At 46.2% G+C, this 20425-nt stretch overlaps 1 protein-coding gene across 1 annotated transcript; it reads right to left on the reverse strand.

Moving 5' to 3' along the window:
* Window positions 1–979: 979 nt before the first annotated feature.
* Window positions 980–3400, reverse strand: LOC311499236 (rho-related GTP-binding protein RhoU-like; the record flags this gene model as incomplete). Its single annotated transcript, XM_084560138.1, has 4 exons — window positions 980–2128; window positions 2759–2788; window positions 2900–2958; window positions 3127–3400. 4 exons carry the CDS (start codon window positions 3398–3400, stop codon window positions 1640–1642), a joined length of 852 nt encoding a protein of 283 aa, XP_084416264.1. The 3' UTR covers window positions 980–1639.
* Between the last annotated feature and the right edge of the window lie 17025 nt (window positions 3401–20425).

A 20425-nucleotide genomic window follows, 5' to 3' on the forward strand; every position in this document is an offset into this window, starting at 1 on the left:
GACGTCTCGCGGGATGTGGAAGGCTGCTCGGGAGTGTGGCGATGATGTCATCGTTTTCCCCGTTTTCGCCGTCCACATAGAAACGCAAGAGCTGCGTTTGCGAATTTCTCCACCCTGGGACACGTTTTCAGAAAAGTGCGTTTTAGGGCTATGCGTTTGCAGGATACGTGTGGACGAAAGGCCAAAACGATGAAAAATTTATGCGTTTCAGCGTTTTTGCGTTTCCGTGTGGACGGCCCCTAAATTTGAGATCATTTCATCAGATCATAAATGATCTAGTTTAGGTGTTGGGTCATGTTTTGTTCGTATAATACTGTAAATACTGTAGATTGAATATAATTTTACTGTATATTACATTTATATTGTTAAAATCTGACTGAATGTTGTTGACACGTTCACTTTCTGGGGACACCATCAAGAAAAGTCTTGTTTTCTTGGACAAAATTAGTCCTGACAACATCCATTTTCTATTAAAGTCATGTGCAACCTCAGGTCAAGCGCTGTAAATTATTTTTTCTTACTTTGCATCCACATAATTAAATTAACCTTGAAGGTGGAGCAATCTGCTCCTTGTGCTCCTTGCGATGTGATGCCTCCGTGGGGAGAGGAGTCAGGCTCCATATGCCAACGTAATCCAGTCCAGGTGGTCCTGTCGGCTCCTATTAGAGGAGGCCGCGACCAGAGGCACCTCCGCCAGGCTGACCCAGAGTCTGAGAGGAAAGCCGAGCAACATGGTGATCTTCGGCTTAAACCGGGATTAGAGGAAAACTCAATCCAGGAGGCGCTGTGCTTCTGACTGCTTGACTTCTGATGCATTTTTATCTCTGGAAGTTCGTCTGAGGAAGGAGTTGGTCCCTATTTACCCTCCAACATGTTCTGTTTTTGGCTGCTGCACACATGTCTTGGTATTTTCTCAGCAAATATCTACTTCTTCATTTTATTTATTTTTTTTTTTAAACTTTTTTGTGGAGTTTTCATGTACAGGTGTAATGAATTTTAATCAAAGCTTCCGAGCATATCCCAAGATCAGCGATGACAGTCAAAATAAATAATAAATATAGAATTCTCTACAAACTAACAGTCAAACAAAGTTCTAGTAATATTGGGGTGTAAAAGTAACAAACCAGCTGGGTCAGGTTAACAACATCGGGACAGATTCAGAAGGAATACAGAAGATAATCAGTGTCCAGAGAGTGCATCTACATTCTCTTTCACTACCTCTTCTTGCAGGAGGCAGTGACTTCACATCTTTTTGAATCAGCTTACCCCTGTCCTGTACTTACAGAAGCTTCAGACGAGAGCAGCCACAAAATCAAACAGCACCTTCTGTACCCACTACTGTTAAACTCTACCTCTCTGACCAAGGCTTCTGTTATAATTTAAGTTTCTTCCAAAAGCTTCTCCTAACATCTAACTGGTTTCATTTCATCTGTTAAAAGTAAACTTCTCGTGTCTACTTGTTGGACAGTCCCTAAAAGTGAGGAATGAATCTTCTCTGTCAGTCTGTGAACTCTTTCTGGATCTTGTTGTGTGATGATCCTCGTCCATCTGGCTACCTTCTGTCAGCTGGCTCCAACCAAAACCTACCAAGTGTCTGATGAGCTGATGAGCTGATGAGCTGACTCACGTCTGCAACTGTTCATTTGAAATCACAGCTCTGCTCCCCCATCAGACAGCTGATCTTCCTCCACCAGGTCTCCGAGAGGCTCTTGATCTTATCGGGCGTCTTCTTCCTCAGGGTCAGCCTCTGCTGCTGGGCGCCGATACTGTCCGTCTGCTCGATGCTCGCCAAGATGGCCGAATCAAACGTGTCCTTCAGGTTCTTCTGGGTCAGCGCCGAGCACTCCGCGAAGCTCACCGCGCCGAGCTCCTGGGCGAGCTGCCGACCCTCCTCGGTGCCCACCGGGCGCTCCTGGTTCCGCGCCAGGTGTATCAGCACCTGGACGTCCTCCCGCAGATCCACCTGGGTGCCAACCAGGACTATGGGGGCACCGGGACAGTGCTGGCGGATCTCGGGGACCCACTTGTTGGTCAGGTTACGGAAGGAGCAGGGGCGCACCACGCTGTAGCAGAGGAGGAAGACGTCTGCGTTTTTGTAGCACAGTGGCCGGAGGCGCTCCAACTCATCCTGCACGGATAAAGAAACACAGGAGACAGGTTACTTTTTCCTTTTAGTCCAATAATCAGAGTAAAAAAACACAGTCACTGTCTGACCTCCCTACCCTACCCTGTCTACAGCTCTTAGCACCAAACCACACTGAAGATGGAAAGCTGCCAAAGTATTTTTACTCTTTTAACTTCATTAAACAGACGGCTCCTGGTGTTTTTAACTTTAACTTAAATATTCAAACCAAAGGACTATTTTCAGCTGCAGATTTGTCCACAACTAGACTCCTAAAGTCTGCGTTTGGCACCATGAGAGTGACCGAGTCAAAATAAAACTGCAGCCTCTACTTGACACGTGGGTTTTAATAGTTTTTTCACCAACAAAAGGGACATTGTGGAAAAGGAGAATAGGATGCCTGTCACTACTTGAAGCCACTTAAGCAGAAGAGGGCAAACTGACGTTGTTCCTGCAGGGGGCGATGTAAACCACGGGTTGACAGGGCTACTGGACTGGAGGGCAACTCTGTCTGAAGAAGGGGGGTCTTAGAGGATTTAAGTCCAGGAGAAAACTCAGGCTGCAGGGGGCAGCCGACACAAACCGAGTAAGGTTTGTATCGGATAACTTGGATCTTATTGATCAGTAATTACTTACATTGATTGATCCATCAACCAGGCCCCATTTCTACCATAGCAACGCAGTAGGAGGAAAGAAGGAGTAAGGTTAAAAATACCGCTTATATTTCCATGTAGCCCAGATCAGGTTAAGGTGTGTCAGAGAGAAGGTGTGCCTCACCTGTCCAGCCGTGTCACAGAGCTGCAGTCTCACTGGTTTCCCGTCAACCACAACCATCACTGAGAAGATAAAAACATGTGCTGAAGTTCACCTGCACTCAGCGAGGTGAGATAGTGTAAAGGAAACAACCGAGTAAGTTTGAAACAGTAAGCAAACACGTGCTCTGGAACATTCTTGTGCGTAAATGTTGTGCGTCACGATGGAAATAACGTGCCGCCGGAGGTTACCTGTGAAGTTGTCAAACGCTGTGGGAACATACTCCGTCGGGTATCCGTTGGTGGTGTAACTGACGATGAGGCTGGTCTTCCCCACCTCTCCGTCTCCCACCAGGACGCAGTTCACCTTGCGCTCAGGTGCGGAGCCGGATCTGCGGCGCTTCATGCCAAGATGGAAGTCCCGGTTCTTCAAGCGCCGAGGCGGGAGAGGAGGGCAGTCTCCACCGCACACGGGCTCCGACACACGGCGGCGGGGCTTCTGCTTCCCGACATCTTGAGGGAACATGTCTGCGGACTAGAAATACTTGGTTTCCAAAAAAACTGACAGTTCAGATTTGCCTCAGGGCCCCTGCGCGCTCCATCTCCTTCAGGGCTAACCCAAAGAGCAAAACAATACGGTGAGTTTGAAGCTATGTGAGCCGCGGCAGAGATTTGACGCAGGCAGTGGCACAGCCGTCGGGTTCCTGTGCGCAGCAGGAGCTCCTGATTGGCATTCTCCCTGCATCTGCTGTGGTCGTGCCTCCTAAGAGGCTTAGCGCGCAGAGCGCCATATGAAGCTGCAGAGCTTTCCAAGTGAAATGAACTAAGCTGACTGGAAAACCTTTATCCTGCAGAGCAAACTAGACAGCATGGCCCTGTCTCCAGCCAATTAAAAATATAAAACTTTAAACCTTCATATTAGCAGTGGATTATAATTTAGAGCCTCCTCCAGCAACATGGGCCAAATATAGTTAGATTACTTTAGGTTTATTTTTTATTTTATTTACTTTTTTAGGTTTTGTTGTTCTTTAAGTTAGAGAAACCTATGACTGTGATTGTTTTTTTCAAATAAATTGTTTCCTACTCCCAATTACTTCCCAAATTGCGCATCATCAGACAAAATCTGCATCCTTATGAAGAATAAATAAAAACTAAAATAAGTAAAGTTATAAGCTGACCAAATGAATCATGAGAATAACAAGCTCTGACTCACTGTTTCTGTATTTTAAATTCAAACAGCTCTTGAAGCTTCACCTCATGGAGAGACGGCTCAGTGTTCTGGCGCCCTCTAGTGGTGAAATCACGTCAGTCGCGACTGCAGGAGCCAGACTGGATGCAACACATGAGTCATCCTTTCTCCCTTTGAACAGCAGGGTCTGATGCTTCTGCACACAGAGGCAAAGTCTGGAGAAGAAAACAGATCAAGACATGAAGAGCTTGCACAGAACACTGGGCTACCGGGTTCAGCTGACATGAAACAGGTGTAAGTTGGTATTAAAAATGATAATATTCTACACAACCTCTTAGAGAGGATGCTCAGCAGCTGCACTGCAGCTACCCAGCAGCTGTGTTAAATAAAAAAGTAATCTGAATAATTATATGACATTTATTTGAGGTTTTACATTTCTCGTATAAAAATTAGACACAGAGAGATTAATTAACTACTGACGATTGCAAATGGTTTAAATATTACATCCAGCTTATAGTGGCCTCATGAAAATAAACTGACCTGGTTTTATTCTCTCATCACACACCAGGTGAGCAAAAAGCACCGCACAGCCGAGCCCGACGCCTTTTGTGGCGAAGTGTGTCACTTCTCCTGGAGGCTGCAGAGCGGCAACATGGTGAGAAAGCAGCAGTGTGTGTGTGTGTGTGTGTGTGTGTGTGTGTGTGTGGGCGGCAGAATGTGTTGCCATGCATTTAACAGCTCCAAAAACGCCCGAGTGGGAGCAAGAAACCGTTTCATGGAGACACGCTCCATGCAGAGAAACTGCATGAGGTCTGTGTAAGTGTCCTTGTAGACAATTTGCATGAGAAGACCGTCGGTCGACCGGCTTCACCGCTTACAGTGCAGATGATAGCAGACGTATCTGTCTTTAATCTTCCACATTAAAAATCTGTGTGCGTCTGATGCTGCACAAACAAAAAAAAAAGACACAAATAAATGTACCGTCTGTGCAGGAATTGTGACGGAAGCAGTTTTTGTTGATTCTTTTATTTTCTTGCACTGACGTTTATTCTTAAAGTCTGTTCACTTAAACACTCTCTTCCCTCTCTTCCAATCAATAAACTAAACTTATTTCCATGTCTGAGCATCATCAGAGTTATAAATGTTGTTTCTTTGCAGCGTCATCTCTTGCATCTTTAATCAAGGTCTTTACACACAAACATTTCAACTGAAGAAGCGTCAAATGCAAAGTACAATATCTCCTGCTTTGCAAAAGACACCGTCCCCTCTCAAAACGCTAAAGCTAAACTCGGTCCTCTGGAAGACAGACGCAGGAGAGCAAACTGTCTCTCGGCTCCTCCGCGTCGCTAATCTGCCAAAAATAATCTTTAACCAGGCGCTGACATCGCTGCTTAACAGGATTAACAAAGAGTCAGGGGAAAAAACAGCAGAGATCCACCAACTCTGTGAATGGAGACATGGGGTCGCCCCCAGAAGCTGGCACAGCACCCACAAACCCATAAACCCCGTCGACACACACACACACACACACACACACACATATAACATACAAAGCTGCTATTCTACTCATGTACAAACAGTGCCCCCGCAGCCCCCACCCCACCCCGACATCTGATAAACTAGACACCTAATCAGAATCTTTGGGGACCCGGGGCCTCCTTTTGGAGTATGCAGACCAGGCAAATACATTAACTCAATTTAGAGTTTGGGATTAAGGGTCCACCCCTCACCCCCTTATAATACACACACACACATAGAAACAAACACACACTCACACATATATCGTCATCCCTCCTCCTCCTCCTCCTCTTTGCTCTGCCTTTCCTCAGTCCCTCATCTCTCTTTTTGATGGGATCAGCTGAGCGCTACATTCTCTTCTTCTTCCCCTGCACCCTCTCTCTCCCTCTCTCTCTCTATCTATCTATCTCTTTCCCTCTGTCACTCTCTCTCCCTCTCTCTCCCTCGGGGGACCCGGGGTGCTCGGACTCTATAGTTATGGGCCGGGGCCATCTGTCACCGTGCGCATTCACGCAGCCACCAGAAGGCCGCAACATGTGCAGATTTAAATGGAGAACCCAACTTTCCCAGGACACACAGGCCTGACCCCGGCAGCCGCGGCAACCCCCTCCTCCTCTTCCTCCTCCTCCTCCTCCTCCCATCACCCCGTGCCTGCCCCCTCCTCCTCCTCCTCATCCCCCTGCATCCCACGACCATCACCACCATCCAGCATCCCCTTAAAACCCCACCCACCTGCCACATCCTCCACCAGCACCACCAAGAAATACTGTCTGCATGTGAATCAGTGAATTAGAGCCCCCCGAAAACCTCCTGGACCAATCTGCAACCCCCGCCCCCCCAAGGCACATCCCCAATATGTGAGTATGTATGTGAATGGTAATAGTTTAGCAGGGCAGCATGCACGAGCAGCTTCTTTACAGCCGATGATGGATTTCCACCTTACGTGGCAGCTGATGGTGAAGGGGGGGGGGCACACATCCAACCTCTGGTGGATGTGTGAGAAAGGGGGAGATCAGCTGATTGGTAAAACTGATTGTGAAGGAAAGAAAGAATAGATGGAGAGGGAGAGCATGTGTGTGTTTTAGTGGATGCGAGGAGGGGTGGCGGGTGACGGCGGGTGAGGGGGTGGGAGGGTAACAGGATTGGTCTTGTCTGTGGGACCCACGGGGAGGACAATGGGAGCGGCGGGGGTGGGGCGAGTGTCACACGCTTTTGCTTTGTGGCTCGGTCAACAGGCGTGTGCCACGGGTGTCGTCTCGCCTCCCCTTCGCCTGCTGTCCGACTCCGGGGAAGGACCGGCAGCCATGAGAACCCGGGGCCCCGGGCCCTTTAATGAGGGGCGTGCTGTTTCTTATCAAAGATGGACAAGCCATCATTACAATCATCATTAGAAGCTGCACAATAGAGTACGCCTCCTTTAGCTATGGATGGGAAAATCCTCCTAGAGAGCCGCGGCAGCCGTAGGGGGTGGCGGGGCGGGTTGGGGTGGCGCGGGGGGAGGTTGAAATAAAATAAGAAATAAAAAAAAAAGAGCAAAGAAGAAAAAGTCTGTCAGTTTAGTGGATCTGCAACAGTCATGTGTGGTGAAGCAGCACGGCTCATCTGCTGCAACCGAGAGACGGTTGACTCAGAAAAACATAAAAAAGAAAGAAAAGAACTTTATATTAAATAATTAAAGGAACAAGGATGCTTCTTCTGTTACCACTGGAGGTTTGTCACAAAATACTGGCTGTAAAATTTCTTTAAAACCTTAAATAACTTATCAGGACTCTAAGGTATTACAGATATTACAGATATTTCTCTCAGTGCTGTGTAGAACCTGCAGCAACCACAGCTTCAAGGCTCCCTGGTAAGTTTCTCAGATCTGGATTTGGGCACACGTCATGCTGCTAATCAGTCAAACATATCTCATGCTCAGTTAGTTCTGTGTAATGTCTTTTTACAGGTGCATTGTCTCCCAGATGTTTTGCACTGTCCGTATTGTAGTGTGTCTTTGCACTGTTGTCTGCACAATTTGCACAATTCGTACCGTGCATCAGCTTGCACACATACACTTTATGCTCAGTCCCTTATATTGTACTTAGTCCTATGTCTTCATGTAGCTCTATGATCCTGGAGGAACATCCTCACATCTCATTATGTACTGCACCTGCTTTATATATATATGTATACACTGTCTGGCCAAAACCAAAAGGTCCCACCCTCTAATATCTGTTTGGACCTCCTTTATCTTTGAATCCAGCTCATTCTCTGTATCATTGTTTCTATAATCTTCTCCAATGTCTCCAGATTTATTTCCGTCCAGTGTTTCATTCATTTTCCACCAAGATCTTGTATTGATGATGGAGAGTCTGACCACTGCACAAAGCCTTCTCCAGCACATCCCAAAGATTCTCAATGGGGTTCAGGTCTGGACTCTGTGGTGGCCAATCCATGTGTGAACATGATGTCTCATGCTCCCTGAACCACTCTTTCACAATCTGAGCCCCATGAATCCTGGCATTGTCATCTTGGAATATGATCCATTGATGGAATAACCTGGTCATTCAGTATATTCAGGTAGTCAGCTGACCTCGTTCTTTGGACACATAATGTTGCTGAACCTAGACCTGAGCAACTGCAGCAACCCCAGATCATAGCACTGTCCCCACAGGCTTGTACAGTAGACACTAGGCATGATGGGTGCACCACTTCATCTGCCTCTCTTCTTACCCTGATGCTTCTCCACTATCCTTCCAGTTTTTAATAATGCGCTGGACAGTTCTTAACCCAGTTTTAGTAGTTTCTACAATCTCCTTAGATGTTTTCTCTGCTTGATGCATGACAATGATTTGACCCTTCTCAAACAGACTAACATCTTCTCCACGACCACAGGATGTGTCTTTAGACATGGTTGTTGAAGAAATGAGAAGCTACTCATTGCATCAGTTGCAGTACCCATGCAGTAATTATCCAATAGGAGGCTCCTACCTGTTTGATTAGTTCAATCCAGGTGGAGACTTTTATTTTTTTGGCCAGGCAGTGTAATATGTATGTGATTGAAATGACAATAAAAACCTCTTTGACCTTTGACCTTTATCCCATCCTAACTCCTGACAGACCCTGTATGGATTCAGATTTCTAACTTCCATGTAGTTCAGATAAATGTTCTGTATTAGTGTCAATAAAGGTTTTCTTAAAGGACCTCTTTCTGCGTAGCTTCCTTCATCTGCAGCTGCAGAGGAACACGGCATGATGCTGCCACCACCATGCTTCACTGTAAAGGTGAAGAACACAGCTCATACAGGTGGACCTATGAGCTTGAGTTCAGCCGGGTAGAGAGAGGAAAAGAGAGGAGGGTTGGACCATGAAGACCTTTCTGATGGAATGTTTATGCTCTTCTCAACTAAAGCTGTTCAGTTTCTGGTTCCTGGTCACCTCCCTCACTGAGGACACCCATCTCTACAGAGAGTCACTGTGATTTCAACCTTCTGAGAACACTTTACGTTGAGAAATAGTTTTAAACTACTGCTCTGGAAGTTTAGAGAGATTTTCTTTGAATGAATGACCTTGTTTTTGGTGAACTGTGAGACATTAAATAAACTAATTCTGCATGAGGGATTCTAAACACTTCTGTTGGACCACGGCCTGAAAAATAAAAATGTTTCCAGTTGGAACTTCTGCCTTCTTACATCTAACTTGATGAGACCAGTTTCTGTGTGTTGAAACTTTTTTATTTTTAATTTTAATTAAAATTTGATTTGACTTGGATGAAACTGGACGTGGGACTGTACACATCTGAACATCCACAGGGGGATCTACATCAAGCGTCACATCTTCTGCTTTTTTTCCTTTTGAACATCTACAATCTGCAGTTAAGTTCTACATCATCACACAGAAATGATCATCTGTCTCTGTCTCTTATCGTCTGTCTGAATCCCTGCAAGGGTCCCGGGGACTCAAATCTGTCCAGGTTACCGTGTCGTGCACTGTAACCCGGCTCTGAGTCCGTCATCATTAATGTTTGTCCAAAAAACATGTTTCTCCTCCGTGGCCTTTCTCAGGAGTCTCCTTCACATTCTCTTTAATGCTCTCTGCTGGCCCGTGGCCGTAGGGAGCATTGTCATGGTGCTGAAGGTGGAGGGGATACAGGCAGGACGTGTGTGTGTGTGTTGGGGAGGGAATGGGGAGGGAATGGGGAGGGAAGGGGTTGGGGGGCATGACGCTGCAGCAGTGGCAGCTGGCGGCCCAGCTTGCAGGGGCCATCTCTTCACAATGGAGAGCCTTCCCCCTGGGGCCAGTGATTTAGGACAGGGCTCTCTGGACAGGCCCCTGAAGAGGAGGAGAGAGGACACTGGCTTTGGAGGAACGCACCCACTCCCACCTCCACCTCCCCTCCTTCCCCATGCCTTGTCTTCTAAAGCTTCCCTGCTGGTTCCCGTTGCCCCCCCCCCCACAGCCCCCCAAGCTCCCACCGTGGCTAAGCTCTCTCCTGGGACGTGCAGGGCAGGCCTCTGGATGGGGAGCATTCCTGAGGTGTAGCACGCTAACGCTTGCCGGACACAATAGGGGGACGACAACAGGTGCGTGTGGATCCTCTGTCGTCCAGCGGCAGCTGAGAGATGGGGCATGGGGCTATTATGGCGCCATTATCCACCGCTGCTCTACCGGTGGGCTGTCGGACCTCCTCTCTCCAACAAAAACAGGCCTTTTTATGTGTAACCTGGTCTTGTACCCACCCTGCTCCAACAAGCGTCTCTTTCATCCTCAAACCCCAGCTAGCACCTGCCACCCCCCCACTCCCTCCAAAAAAAAAAGCCACTTATCACTTAGACCGGATTCAATTCAGTCGAACTGCAAGAAAACCTGAGCTCACTTGTTCACCACTTCATATTGGAGCCATAGAAATTATCCAGGCAGCCACCTCTGTACGCCTCCCAGCTCTCCTCCCCCTCCTCCTCCTCCTCCCCCTCCTCCGCTCCCTCCCTCCTCTGTCCCACTGAATTATGTTATGTCTCAAATGAGCAGTCATACAGCAGATTGTTCGGTGCAGCCACTTGATATAACTGGTGACAATGCCTCTAACAGAGCGAGTGTCCTGGGGGGATAGGCAGTATTTGGTTACTGCATCCCTGATCTCTCCCCATTGTGGTCGGCTCCCAGTCCCATAGAAGGTTGAAAGGGGGCTTGGGGAGGGGGACATGTGCGCATATGTGGGCCCACAACGCAGGTGCCTACATCTGTTCATTTCTGGGCAGATGCTCATGGTGGTGGAGATAGAGAGGGAGAGTAAGGGGAGGGAGGGGAGGGGAGGGGAGGGGGAGGAGGGGAGATGGACTTCCTCCATTCACTCTGTCATCACTCAAACTGATGATTACACCAAAGTGGATGGAAACAACTAAAATTAAGAAACTGTGTTTTAGTTAATGGAATCATTAGTTTAGCTCAGTGGAAACAGTCCGTCTGTTTTCAGAGGAACATGTTCAGCTGTAAAACAAAGACAGTTGGATAATTACTGCATGGGTGATTATCTTTCAGCTGACAACAAGTTATTTAAGCCCAACTGATGCAATGAGTAGCTTCTCATTTCTTCAACAACCATGTCTAAAGACACATCCTGTGGTCGTCTGTTTGAGAAGGGTCAAATCATTGGCATGCATCAAGCAGAGAAAACATCTAAGGAGATTGTAGAAACTACTAAAACTGGGTTAAGAACTGTCCAAGGCATTATTAAAAACTGGAAGGATAGTGGAGAAGCATCGTCTCATCTTCATCATCCTGGTAGATGGCAGCAGATTTTTATCAAGAATGTCTCGGTACATTTTTCCATCCTTCCTTCAGTTATATGAAGTTTACCAGTGCTGTATGTTGAAGAACAGCCCCACACCATGATGTCCCCACCTCCACACTTCACTGTTGCTATGGTATTTCTGGTCTGATGGGGTGCAGTGCTGTTTGACCTCCAAACATGTTGTGTATTATGTATTATGGCATCCAAGGAGTTCAGTTTTGGTCTCATCTCACCAGACTATATTCTCCCAGTATTTCACAGACTTGGCTAAATGTTGTGTAGCAAACTTTAAACGAGCTTCAACATGTTTTTTCTTCAGTAAGGGAGTCTTGCATGGTGAGCGTGCATACAGGCCATGGACTGTTGAGTGCTTTAATTATTGTTTTCTTTAAAACAACTGTTCCTGCTAATTCCAGGTCTTTCTAAAACGCTCCACAAGTGGTCCACAAACTCTTCTGATAATTCTTTTAACTCCACCTGGTCATGGCTGGTTTATGGTGAAATGATGTTGTTTCCACTTGCGGATTATGGCCTCACCAGTTCTCACTGGAACACTGAGAAGTTTAGAAATCCTTCTGTAACCAATGCCATCAGTATGATTTGTGAAGGTCTTGAGAGAGCTCTTTGGTCTCTTCATCCATCATGAGATGTTTCTTGTGTGACACCTTTTTATAGACCATAAGTTGGAACTGAACCAGCTGATATTAGTTTGCACTGACAAGGGGCAGGATAGCTTTCTAATTACTGATAGATTTCAGCTTTCGGTGCCTTTTTGCAGCTCCATTTCCTCATGCGTTCAATACTTGTTCCCTTTGTCATTACATTTTTTAACACGTAACTTAATTTATGGACATCTAAGGTTTGATTTCTTTACATGTGTGGGTTGCATGGGTTGTTACCGACATCTGGTGAAAGTTGTCTTGTCAGTAGCATACATAAATATACACATATAAATATATATAGGTATTGATATATTTGGGCTCTCTAGAGTTAATGCCACGTCAGCACATCAGTGGTTTGTCACTGTTTATGGCTGTAAACCAAAGGAAGGTATTTTTATTGCTGTGTGGTTTTATTGTATTTGATTTGTGACTCATTAAGTTCACCTATCAAACAGAGCTTGGTGTACTCATCCTCTCCTCTGTATTTTTAACTTTATTTTCTTATCACATATTTTATTACTTTATGGTAGTTATTGTAATCTCGTCCAGTCGTCCGCACCTGGGGCCGTGTTCCTAAAATTTCTTAGCGCAAAGAGTTGCTCCTAGTGGCCGAATTCTAAGAACATTCTTAGAATCATGATGTTTTCTAAGAGTAGATCCTAGTAAAGATAAAAGGTATTCCTAAAGAATCTCAGCTCTTCAGAGTGCTCCTAAGGTGAGATCTGTTAAGAGCAGGGAGGAGGACTTTTAGGAGGTTAAGGAGTTTCTGAAGCAGAGGAGAAAATGTCTGAAAGAAGAGGCAGGAGAGATATTCTCCAAACACTGAATGACAATCAAGCTTGTTACAATCACAATATCACTGGAAATGAAAGTCATCACAACACTGAGGTATTTAGCAACAGGACAAATGCAAAAATTCAACAATGCAGCAGTGATGACTTGGAGCCAAATCTACGTCTTAAACACTTTTATTCTCATTGACCAGTTGATCCAGAAGCAAACACTGTTCCTCTGTCCAGTTGGGTTTCCCACTTCTTTTCTTCTCCATTGATGTTCGGTTTGTGGAAGATTTGAACACCAAGCATCACTGCTTCTTCTAGGCCGGTTATCAATCACAGAAACTGATGAAAGCTGAGACATTTTACCCTCGTTGACACCAAATGATGAGACATGACCAGCATGGTAAATGAATGGAAGCAGATAAATAGAACTATCAGCATGTGAATACTGTGGTAGTGGGCCTGAGTTTAATCACACATGTTGTAGGATCATGTTAAAGTAGAGCTACTATTTATTTATGTACAGACACACACACAGCAGACTCTTGTTTTATAGTTTGAACTAATGTCAGCAACACCAAGATCACTGTTCAGACCTTTCATTTAACCAGATCTCAAGTAGCCAGCTTAGAGTACCGGTGTTCACACCTGCGTCCTCATCCAGCTCTGTAGATCCCATCTCAGCTTCATGCTCCGTTTTCAAATAAACCCTGACACCATCTGGGCCGCAGTACAATATTTTAACAGCTGTTCCCGTTAATAAGTCCCTACTGCCGTTTCAGAACCATGAACAGTTTTTTGTGTGCGTTATATTTTCAGGTAGTGAGAGGAGTGTTAAAGTGCCACATCCTTATCCTCCAGCAAAACCCATTTCTCCCAAGTTTCCTCCCACTCCTCATCTCTCTTCTCTTTTAGAAACATTTGCTTCCGTCTCCTGCTGCTATGAAATCTGTGTCTTGCCAGTTTAATTTTTTATTTTTTTCTCATTAATACCCAGTGTTAAACCTTCTTGATAAATTTCTTGTTAGTTCTGTGTGCTTTCTGTGCCGGTTCCATCACAAACGGTCAGACTATAAACTGGATTCATGTTAAGTTATACAGTTGTGTGAAAAGATGTTTGCCCTCTAAACCTAATGCCTGGTTGAGCTGCTCTTAGCAACTGCAATCAAGTGTTTTGCGATAACTTGCAATGAGTCTTTTCCATCACTGTGGAGGAACGTTGGTCCACTCATCTTTGCAGAATTGTTGTAATTCAGTCACATTAGAGGGTTTTCGAGCATGAACCTCCTTTTTAAGGTCATGCCACAGCATCTCAAAAGGATTCAGGTCAGGACTTTGACTGGGCCACTCCAACGTCTTCATTTTGTTTTCCTTCAGAGGTGGACTAGCTGCTGTGTTTTGGATCGTTGTCCTGCTGCAGAACCCGAGCTCACTTCAGCTTGAGGTCATGAACAAATGGCCGGACATTCTGCTTCAGGAATTTTTGGTTGACAGCAGAATTCGTGGTTCCATTTATCACAGCAAGTCTTCCAGGTCCATCACACTACCACCTCCACATTTTACAGTTGGTATGATGTTCTTTTTCCCCAAAAGTCTTGGGGATCATTAAGATGTTTTCTGGCAAAACTCAGACGAGCCTTTATGTTCTTTTAGCTCAGCAGTGGTTTTGGTCTTGGAACTCCCAACAACCATTTTTGTCCAGTCTCTTTCTTACGGTGGAGTCATGAACACTGTCCTTAACTGACACAAGTGAGGCCTGCTGTTCTTTGGATGTTGTTGAGGGGTCATTTTGGTCGGCTAACCACTCCTAAGGTTCACCACTGTTCCATGTTTGTGCCATTTGTGGATAACAGCTCTCACTGTGGTTCGCCGGAGTCCCAAAGCTTTAGACTTTCTAACCTTTTCCAGACTGATAGATCTCAGTTACTTTCTTTCTCATCTGATCCTGAGTTTCTTTGGATCTCTCCATGATGTCTTTTGAGGATCTTGTGATCTACTTCCCTTCACTCTGTCAGGCAGGTCTTATATAAGTGATTGAGAACAGGTGTGGCAGTAATCAGGCCTGGGTGTGGCTGGAGAAACTGAACTCAGGTGATAAACCACGGTTAAGTAATACTTTAACAGCGGGGGAGGGAGGGGTCAAACACTTTGTCATACAGAGCCATGTAGGTTTGGACTTGTGTTTTCCCTTAATAATGAAAACCTTAATTTAAAAACTGCATTTTTTTGTTTACTTGTGTTATTTTTGTCTTATATTTAAAAAGAATAAGAAATCAGGAAGGAGGCAAATACCTTTTGACACCACTGTAATGATTACAGGAACCTGTGCTCACGGGAAAAGTACCACAGACCCACAGACCCCCCACATTTATATATACGTATATGTTCTCCCATTCTTTATGAGCCTTGATTGTAAATATGTGTAGAAATCACAGTAAACACTTGTAGGATCTAGATCAGGGGTGTCAGGGGCCACATACAGCCCAGTTTGATGTCCAGGGGGCTGGACCAGTAACACGATAGCGTATTTACCTATAAATAACGACATCTCCAAATGTTTCCCTAAACCCCACATTTATTAAGAAAAAGAAATGCAATTTCTGTTTAGTTCTAGGTCTTTTATTGGAAAAATTGCAGTTAATGTCTTCAGTGTAATTTTTGCACTTCGCAAATTCATCCCGTGGGCCAGATTAGACCCTCTTGCGGGCCGGTTTGGGCCCCCGGGCCGTATGTTTGACACATATGATCTAGATTATCCTGCTTATTATTAGTTTCAGATCCTGGAGCAGTGACGCTGCTATGAAATCTGGAGTTTTGCTTTTTGTTTTGTTTTTTTTGCAGCCCTGCATATAGAGTTGAATTATTATTTAATTTTCATCCATCTCTTATTTTATCTCCTGTTTAATATATAATATATGTAACAGTGCACTTTGCTGTTTCCAGAAAGGCTGCTCCTGCCCTGTGCTTCCATATCTGGTCTGATGGTCTATAATAAAACAATAAATAAGATCTAAATTTGTCCATATATTTATATTTACATTCCCCTGCAGTGTTCCTATAATAATTCCTATAAGGAGCAGCTCCACTGGTGTTTGTGTTTGCTCCAGCTCCTGATCTCCAGCTCCTGGTGGCTGCTCTCTGTGTTTGTTGTGGCTCACAGCATCAGGACCCGCGTGGACGCGTCACGCCGGAGTTCGCGGCAGATGTGTTTTCATAAACACTGGCACGCGACTGGCCACGTACAGCTCCCCCTTTACCTCCCCCATTACCTCCCCCTTAGGTCCCCAGCCCCTCAGCGCACACACACACACACACCACCCCTCCTCCTCTTCCTCCTCCTCCTCCTCACACACACTTACAACACACACACTCCTGCTCGCAGGCGCGTCTCTGGGCCCCCAACGTAATTACTGCGGCACTCTTCCCATAAACTTAAGCTCAGCACGTCTCCAGTAACAGCAACGTATGCAAATGAGGCAGCAGCCCGGACCGGGAGCCTCGGCGGAGAGCCGTGGGAAGCCGTGGGGGAACCTCGGAACCCCGAAGAGCCCTGGGGAAACGCGGGTCTGGTCTGCGGCCCCCACTGCCAGCAGCTGGCCACAGTAATCTGATCTGGACACAAAGGAGCCTGTTGATCTCTGCCTTTCAGCAGGTAAAACAGGACAACCCCCCCAAAAAACAAGACAGCGTTAAATGTGTCCCCAAATGAAATAGAAATATTTCCGCCTAATTTCCGACTTTAAAATAAGATGTTGTCAGATAAATGTCAGGTAAACTCACTGCTGAGATGCACAAAGTCATTTTACTTCAGTCTCTGATATTACAGTTATTTCTCATCATGTTTTTATGCGCAGGTGTGACAGAGGGCTTTGGTGAGGCGCGCGTAAAAGCATCTCTTACTGATTCCAAACCTTCCATTTCGGCCAGCCTTATACATTTTAGCACAGAGTGGCCTCTAAAAGACACCCACTTCCTTCCCTCCTCCTCCTCCCTCCTCCTCCTCACAGGACCATCCAACCATGGCAGCGTTGGTTCTGTACTCCTGCATCATTCAGGGATCTGAACCACCAACCATGGCCCGTTATGGAACAATCTTCTGCCCCGGAGGAGGAGGAGGAGGAGGAGGAGGAGGAGAACGTTTTCACTCAGGGTGAAGATGCAACAATATTTTCTGCTCTGCTTCTCTGTGTGTAAAAAGAAAATCGATTGATCATCACACGGTAACACCCTCCTCTCCCTCCCCTCTTTCCTCCCCCTCCTTCCCCAATCACGGCTTCTTATGATCGATATCGTGTGATGCGCGCCGTGTTTACGTTCCCACGAGTGACCATGTGCTGTCTCCTCTTCGGGGACCAAAAAAAAAAAAAAAACTCTCCTGGCTTCCCCCTCGCCATATGGCCCCGGAGGGCCCATACCGTTACAGGTCCTTTAACATGCTTCCAGTTGAGTGTAGACGGAGCCCGGTGGACAGAAGCGCATAGAGACGTGCGCTTCAGGCCAGAGGAGGGAGGGGGGGGGGGGAGCAGGGAAATAAACGTCGTTTTCTGGACGTGTAGGGGAGGGGTAGTTAGTGGCAGATGGCTTGTAAGGGTCTCTCCGCGTCTGAAGGCGTGTCGTGGTCCTTCACTGAAGACCCCCTCCTCCCTGCATTCACAATCAATGGAAATTAAAGCGCAGAGAATGGATGAATAGTCAGACCCCGAGTCACCCTTTTTTTTGTGTGTGTGTGTGTTTGACGCAGCTACTGGTGGGCAAGAGTTAAACTACAGCAGCCCCCTACAGTAGCACTTTAGTTAAACAGCCAGGGCTCAGCCAGGAGCGCTGTGGCCCAGAGTAAGAGGACAGGAACCACAGGGACAACTGTGTCCAAACTAGGTCTCAGGTCTGGGTTCAGTTTTTCCTCTTCAGTGGCATGAACTAATGAGGGTCAGTTAATAGAGGGAGGCGTTTCAGTGGATTGTCTGTGGGTCAGTTTACTGAGCGTCCAGGTCCGTTCAGGTTAAGATTCAACCACAACACCAAACATACACACTGGGATCTCAGTGGAGGGTGGACTCGGATGTCCTCTACGACTTGACAGCCGTCAGTGTGGCACCAAGCTGAGACTCGACCAACATTTAGAAGCTGTGAAACGTCCCGAACAGACTCCCTCCAACACAGAGGAGATGTCTCCTTCCTCAGAGGGAGAATAATCAGAGGTTAATGGCGATGGTCACGGTTCAGGCAGGGTTTGGCTTGAAAAATGGTGGAGATGGACAGGTTTATTAATGTATGGGGAGGAGGGGGGAGGAGGGGGGCGACTTTGTTTGGTTGTTGCTGCCATTGATTGGAGGTAATCAGTAACTAGGGGCCCGCAAAGCGCGAGGTGTGACGTAAGAAGTGAAGGTAATCTGGGTGAGAAGGAGAAAGCGAGATACTTCTTCTTCTTCTTCTTCTTCAAATTGGGTGGAGGATGGTGTGTTTGTTGTGTGTGTGTGTGTGTGTGTGTGTGTGTGTGTGTGTGTTACGCACGGTGGCAGCAGGTAACAGAGGCGCCAGAAAACCACACCATCCGTGACGCGCATATCTGAGCACAGTGACGCAATGCACGCGCAGTGCAGCTTGTAAAAGACCCCGTTATACAGCAGAAAACACACACACATCTAATGAAGGACCTAATTAAGCAGCCCCCCCCACACACACACACACACACCCCACACACACACTTTACAGATCCGCACGCACAAGACTTTTTTAATTCTGCACATTTTTTTAGTCTATATTTAAATAAGAGTATAAAAAGAGAAAGTGTGTGCAATATTCGACCAAAAAAGTTTGTTTGATGTGAAATGAAAAGTGTATGTATGTGTGTGTGGAGGGAAAGTATTGTGTTCAGGATGTGTGGGGTGCGCGCTCATCCAAGGGAGGCGCGCACACGCTGTTATTGAGGGGAGAGCAGGTGCTGGCCGAATTACCATACAGCTGAGGGGAGAGAGAGAGAGAGAGAGAGAGAGAGAGAGAGAGAGAGAGAGAGAGAGAGAGAGAGAGAGAGAGAGAGAACTTATTCCTTCCCCACACACAATAACAAAAGTTCCCCCTCATGTTGGCCACGCGAGCGACTCCTGTGCGCGCGCGCCCAGGGGCACACACACACACACACACACACACACACACATCTATACATGCACACACGCGTTTTTTTTGTTTTGTTTTTTAATCTCGAGCCCTGAGAATGAAGAGGAAGGGGAGAGAGGAAAATGGAAAAGCAGGAGTTCAGCCCCTCCAGTCGTTTACCTCATCGCGCTGCTCTGCCAAGGAATGTTTTCTTTTGGTCTTTTGAGGAGTCGATTCAAAGCATCAAATTCTTCCCACAGCCAGAAATACCAAAATTTGGAGGTTGTGTGTGCTGAGAAGAAGGAGGAAAAAAAAGAGGAAGAGAAAGGGGAGAAGGAGGGGGAGGAGGAGGAGGAGGAGGAGGAAGAGGAGGGCTGATAAACAATTAACTGAGTCAGGGTTTCACCAGGAAACATTTTTTCTCTCTTTCTGAATCAACTTCACACACTTTTTTTTTTTTTTTTTTTTTGGCACTCCATCCAAAACACCCAAAACAAAGAAGTTTGTCAAGTGAGGCAACAGCTGGATGGATCAATTCAGCCACATGGCACTAACATCCACATGCCTGGAGGAGGAACTCAGCAACTGGGACTTATTTAGAAATCTTTATATTATAAGTTAGTGTGACTTTGTCTTATTTACAAGAAGGAGGAACTGTTTAACATGCAGAAAAGTTCAAATAAAATCGATTATGTGTTCTATAAACTGAGTGAAAGTTAAAACAGAGCTCCCTTCAGTGGCCACGAACAAGTTAATTCCTGTCCCGTCTTCCTCCTGCATGAGTCAAACAACCGTCCCTTAAAGTTTCACTTCTCATTCGGCCAAAACACTTTCACCCCATTTTGAGCTCAGATATATGTGCTGGAGGAGCAGGGAGGCTTCTGGGGTACTTGCATGGGATCCCATTGTGGAGAGCTGGGCCAGATTGGGAGGTGAAGACGGGTAAAGAGGAGGAGGAGGAGGAGGAGGGGGCCCCCATTTGCATGTTATTACCATAGCATGTGTCAGGCCGTATATAACAGGCTGCAGGCGGCCTTGGCTGGAGACAGACGCACAGTTCACAGTGAGGAAAGACATTGGAAGGTAGAAGGAAGCATGTTGGACCAGTGACAAATCCGTTCTTGGGTTAGACCAGGACCTTCACACACACACAAAAAGAATCCTACTTCCTAAAACTTGTCACTCTCTGTAACGAACAAGGAACTCATCTATTTTTTCCTCTTTACGCACTGGATTAACGCTTTGTAACGGAACCGGAGGACTTCCTTCTGTGCTTCTCAAGTTCACGCATCGTGCTTTGTGGTTTTTATTTTTAAGGTTTTGGGATTTACTCTTGCTCTTTACTTTTTTTTTTTTTCTCGGGACATGAATGAAAGCGGCGTGGCTGACAGCCGCTGCAGTTGATGAGAAAACCCCGTGAGGCGACACAAGCGTGCTCAATGCATCTTCCTCAGAGGAACTGAACCGGAGGAGGCACCCTGAGCTGAGGACAAGCCGAGCCCCGAGACTTTTGACTTTATTTATTTATTTATTTATTATT

The sequence above is a fragment of the Chelon labrosus genome (genome assembly GCF_963514085.1).
Source record: "Chelon labrosus genome assembly, chromosome: 2".
Classification (NCBI taxonomy): Eukaryota; Metazoa; Chordata; class Actinopteri; order Mugiliformes; family Mugilidae; genus Chelon; species Chelon labrosus.